This window comes from Mya arenaria, chromosome 15 (genome assembly GCF_026914265.1).
Source record: "Mya arenaria isolate MELC-2E11 chromosome 15, ASM2691426v1".
Lineage (NCBI taxonomy): Eukaryota > Metazoa > Mollusca > Bivalvia > Myida > Myidae > Mya > Mya arenaria.
Window position 1 is genome coordinate 12,596,970 of NC_069136.1, and position 12,012 is coordinate 12,608,981.

The 12,012-nt window shown below is 35.8% G+C and overlaps 1 protein-coding gene across 1 annotated transcript in view; it reads left to right on the forward strand.

Moving 5' to 3' along the window:
- Positions 1–12,012, forward strand: part of LOC128219112 (zonadhesin-like) — a 63,859-nt gene that overhangs the window by 22,115 nt on the left and 29,732 nt on the right. The window contains exons 16-24 of the mRNA XM_052926934.1: positions 702–815; positions 2,150–2,263; positions 2,959–3,057; positions 3,514–3,627; positions 4,962–5,075; positions 6,406–6,519; positions 7,851–7,964; positions 9,300–9,413; positions 10,745–10,858. Coding sequence (XP_052782894.1) covers positions 702–815; positions 2,150–2,263; positions 2,959–3,057; positions 3,514–3,627; positions 4,962–5,075; positions 6,406–6,519; positions 7,851–7,964; positions 9,300–9,413; positions 10,745–10,858 — 1,011 coding nt within the window. The remainder of the gene's footprint in view (positions 1–701; positions 816–2,149; positions 2,264–2,958; positions 3,058–3,513; positions 3,628–4,961; positions 5,076–6,405; positions 6,520–7,850; positions 7,965–9,299; positions 9,414–10,744; positions 10,859–12,012) is intronic.

Genomic DNA, 12,012 nt, shown 5'->3' on the forward strand with positions numbered 1-12,012 from the left:
TGACCTACAAATCGGAATTTATACTCAGCAATAATTGATTTTGAAATAGAAATAATGTTGTTGTTTTTCCAGAACATATCCAATTTGGTACGCATGTACTTTGTATACTGTATAACCATTAAAATGACGTGTTTATTTTCATAAGGTCCTAACTGCGCGGCTCAGGATCCTAACTCGGAATGCAACACTGGAACCGGACAATGCGAATGTAAACATGGGGGCGGCCTCACCTATCCAAATTGCTGTATGTTAATTGAATAATAAGAATAGATATTGTTTTAAAAAAACATGTCTACTCCTTTGCCTTGTTTTCGTTTACGAATGATTTACATTTGTATATCAGTATAATTTAATTGACTGACTGTTTTTGACAATGTTTAAAACGGGCATAAATGCAAGTGTATATATCTAAGCAAGTATATGACAGATAAATACTTGATATTGTTTTACCGTCACAACGTCGGTGCCAATATTTAAGTGTTCCCCCCGAAATCTTTAAATCGTGAAACAACGTAATCCATCCCCCAAATTGGATCGCATGTGTTAGGTTTAACTAGGCGAACGATCTTAAGCCTTTTAGATGGGAAAGCAGGTGAGATTAACACCCTAGCCAAGGACTCGACAGTGTTTTATAAAGGGTGAATTGATCATCAAAATAAAATAAAGGAATATAAACTGAACGAAGCGTCAAATATTTCCAGGTGCGGATTGTAGCAGTGATGATGAAGCGTACTGTTGCGATGCTGCCGACGGCTGCGGTGATGTAGGCCAGAGTGCATGTGCCTGCTACTTCGAGGGAACCTTTCCGAAATGCTGTAAGTGAGAGTATGCAAAGACAAAAAATAAAGGGTAGACTAATTAAATATATTTTCATAACATTGTTTGTGATACATGTTGTTACAGCATAATAAAAATCATAGTGTTGACACTTTGTTTTGCAAGGGATGATCTAATTATGTTTGGTAAACATATTTGCCCTTAAGAACCCTACAGGTCCTGCTTGATCTACAACGACTAGCTACCCATGCGCTCAGGCCTCTATTCGAACTGGGATCAAGAGTTAAAAAAACAAAATAGAGAGGTTGCAAATCCAACTTACAGGAACTTGTATAGTTGGAGTTATATCTGTATGATACGTCATCCGGGTTTGTTTACAATGTTCAAATTGAATATGACATTCAAAGAAGCACGGATCACGTAATATTAAAAAATGACGCTTCATCTCAACTGCAACTGTACTCGAGTATTTTGTGTTTGAAACTTAGCTATTTTTCCAATACCACAAAGACTATGTGATAGGGAAATTGTGGACAATAGAATTAGCGAATCAACCGAATATAAACAAAAAACATTTATTTCTCTCATTGGTTGAAATCAATATACTATATCTGATGCATTTAAATTCGTAGCGTGTGAATGTTTGATAATGATCTCGAATGTAATTCAAGATGACCTACCAATCGGAATTTATACTCACCAATAATTGATTTTGAAATAGAAATAATGTTGTTGTTTTTCCAGAACATATCCAATTTGGTACGCATGTACTTTGTATACTGTATAACCATTAAAATGACGTGTTTATTTTCATAAGGTCCTAACTGCGCGGCTCAGGATCCTAACTCGGAATGCAACACTGGAACCGGACAATGCGAATGTAAACATGGGGGCGGCCTCACCTATCCAAATTGCTGTATGTTAATTGATTAATAAGAATAGATATTGTTTTAAAAAACATGTCTACTCCTTTGCCTTGTTTTCGTTTACGAATGATTTACATTTGTATATCAGTATAATTAAATTGACTGACTGTTTTTGACAATGTTTAAAACGGGCATAAATGCAAGTGTATATATCTAAGCAAGTATATGACAGATAAATACTTGATATTGTTTTACCGTCACAACGTCGGTGCCATTATTTAAGTGTTCCCCCCGAAATCTTTAAATCGTGAAACAACGTAATCCATCCCCCAAATTGGATCGCATGTGTTAGGTTTAACTAGGCGAATGATCTTAAGCCTTTTAGATGGGAAAGCAGGTGAGATTAACACCCTAGCCAAGGACTCGACAGTGTTTTATAAAGGGTGAATTGATCATCAAAATAAAATAAAGGAATATAAACTGAACGAAGCGTCAAATATTTCCAGGTGCGGATTGTAGCAGTGATGATGAAGCGTACTGTTGCGATGCTGCCGACGGCTGCGGTGATGTAGGCCAGAGTGCATGTGCCTGCTACTTCGAGGGAACCTTTCCGAAATGCTGTAAGTGAGAGTATGCAAAGACAAAAAATAAAGGGTAGACTAATTAAATATATTTTCATAACATTGTTTGTGATACATGTTGTTACAGCATAATAAAAATCATAGTGTTGACACTTTGTTTTGCAAGGGATGATCTAATTATGTTTGGTAAACATATTTGCCCTTAAGAACCCTACAGGTCCTGCTTGATCTACAACGACTAGCTACCCATGCGCTCAGGCCTCTATTCGAACTGGGATCAAGAGTTAAAAAAACAAAATAGAGAGGTTGCAAATCCAACTTACCGGAACTTGTATAGTTGGAGTTATATCTGTATGATACGTCATCCGGGTTTGTTTACAATGTTCAAATTGAATATGACATTCAAAGAAGCACGGATCACGTAATATTATAAAATGACGCTTCATCTCAACTACAACTGTACTCGAGTATTTTGTGTTTGAAACTTAGCTATTTTTCCAATACCACATGGTTGAAATCAATATACTATATCTGATGCATTTAAATTCGTAGCGTGTGAATGTTTGATAATGATCTCGAATGTAATTCAAGATGACCTACAAATCGGAATTTATACTCAGCAATAATTGATGTTGAAATAGAAATAATGTTTTTTTTCCAGAACATATCCAATTTGGTACGCATGTACTTTGTATACTGTATAACCATTAAAATGACGTGTTTATTTTCATAAGGTCCTAACTGCGCGGCTCAGGATCCTAACTCGGAATGCAACACTGGAACCGGACAATGCGAATGTAAACATGGGGGCAGCCTCACCTATCCAAATTGCTGTATGTTAATTGAATTAAAAGAATAGATATTGTTTTAAAAAACATGTCTACTCCTTTGCCTTGTTTTCGTTTACGAATGATTTACATTTGTATATCAGTATAATTAAATTGACTGACTGTTTTTGACAATGTTTAAAACGGGCATAAATGCAAGTGTATATATCTAAGCAAGTATATGACAGATAAATACTTGATATTGTTTTACCGTCACAACGTCGGTGCCATTATTTAATTGTTCCCTCCGAAATCTTTAAATCGTGAAACAACGTAATCCATCACCCAAATAGGATCGCATGTGTTAGGTTTAACTAGGCGAACGATCTTAAGCCTTTTAGATGGGAAAGCAGGTGAGATTAACACCCTAGCCAAGGACTCGACAGTGTTTTATAAAGGGTGAATTGATCATCAAAATAAAATAAAGGAATATAAACTGAACGAAGCGTCAAATATTTCCAGGTGCGGATTGTAGCAGTGATGATGAAGCGTACTGTTGCGATGCTGCCGACGGCTGCGGTGATGTAGGCCAGAGTGCATGTGCCTGCTACTTCGAGGGAACCTTTCCGATATGCTGTAAGTGAGAGTATGCAAAGACAAAAAATAAAGGGTAGACTAATTAAATATATTTTCATAACATTGTTTGTGATACATGTTGTTACAGCATAATAAAAATCATAGTGTTGACACTTTGTTTTGCAAGGGATGATCTAATTATGTTTGGTAAACATATTTGCCCTTAAGAACCCTACAGGTCCTGCTTGATCTACAACGACTAGCTACCCATGCGCTCAGGCCTCTATTCGAACTGGGATCAAGAGTTAAAAAAACAAAATAGAGAGGTTGCAAATCCAACTTACAGGAACTTGTATAGTTGGAGTTATATCTGTATGATACGTCATCCGGGTTTGCTTACAATGTTCAAATTGAATATGACATTCAAAGAAGCACGGATCACGTAATATTAAAAAATGACGCTTCATCTCAACTGCAACTGTACTCGAGTATTTTGTGTTTGAAACTTAGCTATTTTTCCAATACCACAAAGACTATGTGATAGGGAAATTGTGGACAATAGAATTAGCGAATCAACCGAATATAAACAAAAAACATTTATTTCTCTCATTGGTTGAAATCAATATACTATATCTGATGCATTTAAATTCGTAGCGTGTGAATGTTTGATAATGATCTCGAATGTAATTCAAGATGACCTACAAATCGGAATTTATACTCACCAATAATTGATTTTGAAATAGAAATAATGTTGTTGTTTTTCCAGAACATATCCAATTTGGTACGCATGTACTTTGTATACTGTATAACCATTAAAATGACGTGTTTATTTTCATAAGGTCCTAACTGCGCGGTTCAGGATCCTAACTCGGAATGCAACACTGGAACCGGACAATGCGAATGTAAACATGGGGGCAGCCTCACCTATCCAAATTGCTGTATGTTAATTGATTAATAAGAATAGATATTGTTTTAAAAAACATGTCTACTCCTTTGCCTTGTTTTCGTTTACGAATGATTTACATTTGTATATCAGTATAATTTAATTGACTGACTGTTTTTGACAATGTTTAAAACGGGCATAAATGCAAGTGTATATATCTGAGCAAGTATATGACAGATAAATACTTGATATTGTTTTACCGTCACAACGTCGGTGCCATTATTTAAGTGTTCCCCCCGAAATCTTTAAATCGTGAAACAACGTAATCCATCCCCCAAATAGGATCGCATGTGTTAGGTTTAACTAGGCGAACGATCTTAAGCCTTTTAGATGGGAAAGCAGGTGAGATTAACACCCTAGCCAAGGACTCGACAGTGTTTTATAAAGGGTGAATTGATCATCAAAATAAAATAAAGGAATATAAACTGAACGAAGCGTCAAATATTTCCAGGTGCGGATTGTAGCAGTGATGATGAAGCGTACTGTTGCGCTGCTGCCGACGGCTGCGGTGATGTAGGCCAGAGTGCATGTGCCTGCTACTTCGAGGGAACCTTTCCGAAATGCTGTAAGTGAGAGTATGCAAAGACAAAAAATAAAGGGTAGATTAATTAAATATATTTTCATAACATTGTTTGTGATACATGTTGTTACAGCATAATAAAAATCATAGTGTTGACACTTTGTTTTGCACGGGATGATCTAATTATGTTTGGTAAACATATTTGCCCTTAAGAACCCTACAGGTCCTGCTTGATCTACAACGACTAGCTACCCATGCGCTCAGGCCTCTATTCGAACTGGGATCAAGAGTTAAAAAACAAAATAGAGAGGTTGCAAATCCAACTTACAGGAACTTGTATAGTTGGATTTATATCTGTATGATACGTCATCCGGGTTTGTTTACAATGTTCAAATTGAATATGACATTCAAAGAAGCACGGATCACGTAATATTAAAAAATGACGCTTCATCTCAACTGCAACTGTACTCGAGTATTTTGTGTTTGAAACTTAGCTATTTTTCCAATACCACAAAGACTATGTGATAGGGAAATTGTGGACAATAGAATTAGCGAATCAACCGAATATAAACAAAAAACATTTGTTCTTCTCATTGGTTGAAATCAATATACTATATCTGATGCATTTAAATTCGTAGCATGTGAATGTTTGATAATGATCTCGAATGTAATTCAAGATGACCTACAAATCGGAATTTATACTCAGCAATAATTGATGTTGAAATAGAAATAATGTTTTTTTTCCAGAACATATCCAATTTGGTACGCATGTACTTTGTATACTGTATAACCATTAAAATGACGTGTTTATTTTCATAAGGTCCTAACTGCGCGGCTCAGGATCCTAACTCGGAATGCAACACTGGAACCGGACAATGCGAATGTAAACATGGGGGCAGCCTCACCTATCCAAATTGCTGTATGTTAATTGATTAAAAAGAATAGATATTGTTTTAAAAAACATGTCTACTCCTTTGCCTTGTTTTCGTTTACGAATGATTTACATTTGTATATCAGTATAATTAAATTGACTGACTGTTTTTGACAATGTTTAAAACGGGCATAAATGCAAGTGTATATATCTAAGCAAGTATATGACAGATAAATACTTGATATTGTTTTACCGTCACAACGTCGGTGCCATTATTTAATTGTTCCCTCCGAAATCTTTAAATCGTGAAACAACGTAATCCATCCCCCAAATAGGATCGCATGTGTTAGGTTTAACTAGGCGAACGATCTTAAGCCTTTTAGATGGGAAAGCAGGTGAGATTAACACCCTAGCCAAGGACTCGACAGTGTTTTATAAAGGGTGAATTGATCATCAAAATAAAATAAAGGAATATACACTGAACGAAGCGTCAAATATTTCCAGGTGCGGATTGTAGCAGTGATGATGAAGCGTACTGTTGCGCTGCTGCCGACGGCTGCGGTGATGTAGGCCAGAGTGCATGTGCCTGCTACTTCGAGGGAACCTTTCCGAAATGCTGTAAGTGAGAGTATGCAAAGACAAAAAATAAAGGGTAGATTAATTAAATATATTTTCATAACATTGTTTGTGATACATGTTGTTACATCATAATAAAAATCATAGTGTTGACACTTTGTTTTGCAAGGGATGATCTAATTATGTTTGGTAAACATATTTGCCCTTAAGAACCCTACAGGTCCTGCTTGATCTACAACGACTAGCTACCCATGCGCTCAGGCCTCTATTCGAACTGGGATCAAGTGTTAAAAAACAAAATAGAGAGGTTGCAAATCCAACTTACAGGAACTTGTATAGTTGGATTTATATCTGTATGATACGTCATCCGGGTTTGTTTACAATGTTCAAATTGAATATGACATTCAAAGAAGCACGGATCACGTAATATTAAAAAATGACGCTTCATCTCAACTGCAACTTTACTCGAGTATTTTGTGTTTGAAACTTAGCTATTTTTCCAATACCACAAAGACTATGTGATAGGGAAATTGTGGACAATAGAATTAGCGAATCAACCGAATATAAACAAAAATCATTTGTTCTTCTCATTGGTTGAAATTAATATACTATATCTGATGCATTTAAATTCGTAGCGTGTGAATGTTTGATAATGATTTCGAATGTAATTCAAGATTACCACACAAATCGGAATTTATACTCAGCAATAATTGATGTTGAAATAGAAATAATGTTTTTTTTCCAGAACATATCCAATTTGGTACGCATGTACTTTGTATACTGTATAACCATTAAAATGACGTGTTTATTTTCATAAGGTCCTAACTGCGCGGCTCAGGATCCTAACTCGGAATGCAACACTGGAACCGGACAATGCGAATGTAAACATGGGGGCAGCCTCACCTATCCAAATTGCTGTATGTTAATTGATTAAAAAGAATAGATATTGTTTTAAAAAACATGTCTACTCCTTTGCCTTGTTTTCGTTTACGAATGATTTACATTTGTATATCAGTATAATTAAATTGACTGACTGTTTTTGACAATGTTTAAAACGGGCATAAATGCAAGTGTATATATCTAAGCAAGTATATGACAGATAAATACTTGATATTGTTTTACCGTCACAACGTCGGTGCCATTATTTAATTGTTCCCTCCGAAATCTTTAAATCGTGAAACAACGTAATCCATCCCCCAAATAGGATCGCATGTGTTAGGTTTAACTAGGCGAACGATCTTAAGCCTTTTAGATGGGAAAGCAGGTGAGATTAACACCCTAGCCAAGGACTCGACAGTGTTTTATAAAGGGTGAATTGATCATCAAAATAAAATAAAGGAATATACACTAAACGAAGCGTCAAATATTTCCAGGTGCGGATTGTAGCAGTGATGATGAAGCGTACTGTTGCGCTGCTGCCGACGGCTGCGGTGATGTAGGCCAGAGTGCATGTGCCTGCTACTTCGAGGGAACCTTTCCGAAATGCTGTAAGTGAGAGTATGCAAAGACAAAAAATAAAGGGTAGACTAATTAAATATATTTTCATAACATTGTTTGTGATACATGTTGTTACAGCATAATAAAAATCATAGTGTTGACACTTTGTTTTGCAAGGGATGATCTAATTATGTTTGGTAAACATATTTGCCCTTAAGAACCCTACAGGTCCTGCTTGATCTACAACGACTAGCTACCCATGCGCTCAGGCCTCTATTCGAACTGGGATCAAGAGTTAAAAAAAACAAAATAGAGAGGTTGCAAATCCAACTTACAGGAACTTGTATAGTTGGAGTTATATCTGTATGATACGTCATCCGGGTTTGTTTACAATGTTCAAATTGAATATGACATTCAAAGAAGCACGGATCACGTAATATTAAAAAATGACGCTTCATCTCAACTGCAACTGTACTCGAGTATTTTGTGTTTGAAACTTAGCGGTTTTTCCAATACCACAAAGACTATGTGATAGGGAAATTGTGGACAATAGAATTAGCGAATCAACCGAATATAAACAAAAAACATTTATTTCTCTCATTGGTTGAAATCAATATACTATATCTGATGCAATTAAATTCGTAGCGTGTGAATGTTTGATAATGATCTCGAATGTAATTCAAGATGACCTACCAATCGGAATTTATACTCACCAATAATTGATTTTGAAATAGAAATAATGTTGTTGTTTTTCCAGAACATATCCAATTTGGTACGCATGTACTTTGTATACTGTATAACCATTAAAATGACGTGTTTATTTTCATAAGGTCCTAACTGCGCGGCTCAGGATCCTAACTCGGAATGCAACACTGGAACCGGACAATGCGAATGTAAACATGGGGGCAGCCTCACCTATCCAAATTGCTGTATGTTAATTGATTAATAAGAATAGATATTGTTTTAAAAAACATGTCTACTCCTTTGCCTTGTTTTCGTTTACGAATGATTTACATTTGTATATCAGTATAATTTAATTGACTGACTGTTTTTGACAATGTTTAAAACGGGCATAAATGCAAGTGTATATATCTAAGCAAGTATATGACAGATAAATACTTGATATTGTTTTACCGTCACAACGTCGGTGCCAATATTTAAGTGTTCCCCCCGAAATCTTTAAATCGTGAAACAACGTAATCCATCCCCCAAATTGGATCGCATGTGTTAGGTTTAACTAGGCGAACGATCTTAAGCCTTTTAGATGGGAAAGCAGGTGAGATTAACACCCTAGCCAAGGACTCGACAGTGTTTTATAAAGGGTGAATTGATCATCAAAATAAAATAAAGGAATATAAACTGAACGAAGCGTCAAATATTTCCAGGTGCGGATTGTAGCAGTGATGATGAAGCGTACTGTTGCGCTGCTGCCGACGGCTGCGGTGATGTAGGCCAGAGTGCATGTGCCTGCTACTTCGAGGGAACCTTTCCGAAATGCTGTAAGTGAGAGTATGCAAAGACAAAAAATAAAGGGTAGATTAATTAAATATATTTTCATAACATTGTTTGTGATACATGTTGTTACAGCATAATAAAAATCATAGTGTTGACACTTTGTTTTGCAAGGGATGATCTAATTATGTTTGGTAAACATATTTGCCCTTAAGAACCCTACAGGTCCTGCTTGATCTACAACGACTAGCTACCCATGCGCTCAGGCCTCTATTCGAACTGGGATCAAGAGTTAAAAAACAAAATAGAGAGGTTGCAAATCCAACTTACAGGAACTTGTATAGTTGGAGTTATATCTGTATGATACGTCATCCGGGTTTGTTTACAATGTTCAAATTGAATATGACATTCAAAGAAGCACGGATCACGTAATATTAAAAAAATGACGCTTCATCTCAACTGCAACTGTACTCGAGTATTTTGTGTTAGAAACTTAGCTATTTTTCCAATACCACAAAGACTATGTGATAGGGAAATTGTGGACAATAGAATTAGCGAATCAACCGAATATAAACAAAAAACATTTGTTCTTCTCATTGGTTGAAATCAATATACTATATCTGATGCATTTAAATTCGTAGCATGTGAATGTTTGATAATGATCTCGAATGTAATTCAAGATGACCTACAAATCGGAATTTATACTCAGCAATAATTGATGTTGAAATAGAAATAATGTTTTTTTTCCAGAACATATCCAATTTGGTACGCATGTACTTTGTATACTGTATAACCATTAAAATGACGTGTTTATTTTCATAAGGTCCTAACTGCGCGGCTCAGGATCCTAACTCGGAATGCAACACTGGAACCGGACAATGCGAATGTAAACATGGGGGCAGCCTTACCTATCCAAATTGCTGTATGTTAATTGATTAATAAGAATAAATATTGTTTTAAAAAACATGTCTACTTCTTTGCCTTGTTTTCGTTTACGAATGATTTACATTTGTATATCAGTATAATTCAATTGACTGACTGTTTTTGACAATGTTTAAAACGGGCATAAATGCAAGTGTATATATCTGAGCAAGTATATGACAGATAAATACTTGATATTGTTTTACCGTCACAACGTCGGTGCCAATATTTAAGTGTTCCCCCCGAAATCTTTAAATCGTGAAACAACGTAATCCATCCCCCAAATTGGATCGCATGTGTTAGGTTTAACTAGGCGAACGATCTTAAGCCTTTTAGATGGGAAAGCAGGTGAGATTAACACCCTAGCCAAGGACTCGACAGTGTTTTATAAAGGGTGAATTGATCATCAAAATAAAATAAAGGAATATAAACTGAACGAAGCGTCAAATATTTCCAGGTGCGGATTGTAGCAGTGATGATGAAGCGTACTGTTGCGCTGCTGCCGACGGCTGCGGTGATGTAGGCCAGAGTGCATGTGCCTGCTACTTCGAGGGAACCTTTCCGAAATGCTGTAAGTGAGAGTATGCAAAGACAAAAAATAAAGGGTTGATTAATTAAATATATTTTCATAACATTGTTTGTGATACATGTTGTTACAGCATAATAAAAATCATAGTGTTGACACTTTGTTTTGCAAGGGATGATCTAATTATGTTTGGTAAACATATTTGCCCTTAAGAACCCTACAGGTCCTGCTTGATCTACAACGACTAGCTACCCATGCGCTCAGGCCTCTATTCGAACTGGGATCAAGAGTTAAAAAAGAAAATAGAGAGGTTGCAAATCCAACTTACAGGAACTTGTATAGTTGGATTTATATCTGTATGATACGTCATCCGGGTTTGTTTACAATGTTCAAATTGAATATGACATTCAAAGAAGCACGGATCACGTAATATTAAAAAATGACGCTTCATCTCAACTGCAACTGTACTCGAGTATTTTGTGTTTGAAACTTAGCTATTTTTCCAATACCACAAAGACTGTGTGATAGGGAAATTGTGGACAATAGAATTAGCGAATCAACCGAATATAAACAAAAAACATTTATTTCTCTCATTGGTTGAAATCAATATACTATATCTGATGCATTTAAATTCGTAGCGTGTGAATGTTTGATAATGATCTCGAATGTAATTCAAGATGACCTACCAATCGGAATTTATACTCAGCAATAATTGATTTTGAAATAGAAATAATGTTGTTGTTTTTCCAGAACATATCCAATTTGGTACGCATGACTTTGTATACTGTATAACCATTAAAATGACGTGTTTATTTTCATAAGGTCCTAACTGCGCGGTTCAGGATCCTAACTCGGAATGCAACACTGGAACCGGACAATGCGAATGTAAACATGGGGGCAGCCTCACCTATCCAAATTGCTGTATGTTAATTGATTAAAAAGAATAGATATTGTTTTAAAAAACATGTCTACTCCTTTGCCTTGTTTTCGTTTACGAATGATTTACATTTGTATATCAGTATAATTAAATTGACTGACTGTATTTGACAATGTTTAAAACGGGCATAAATGCAAGTGTATATATCTAAGCAAGTATATGACAGATAAATACTTGATATTGTTTTACCGTCACAACGTCGGTGCCATTATTTAATTGTTCCCCCCGAAATCTTTAAATCGTGAAACAACGTAATCCATCC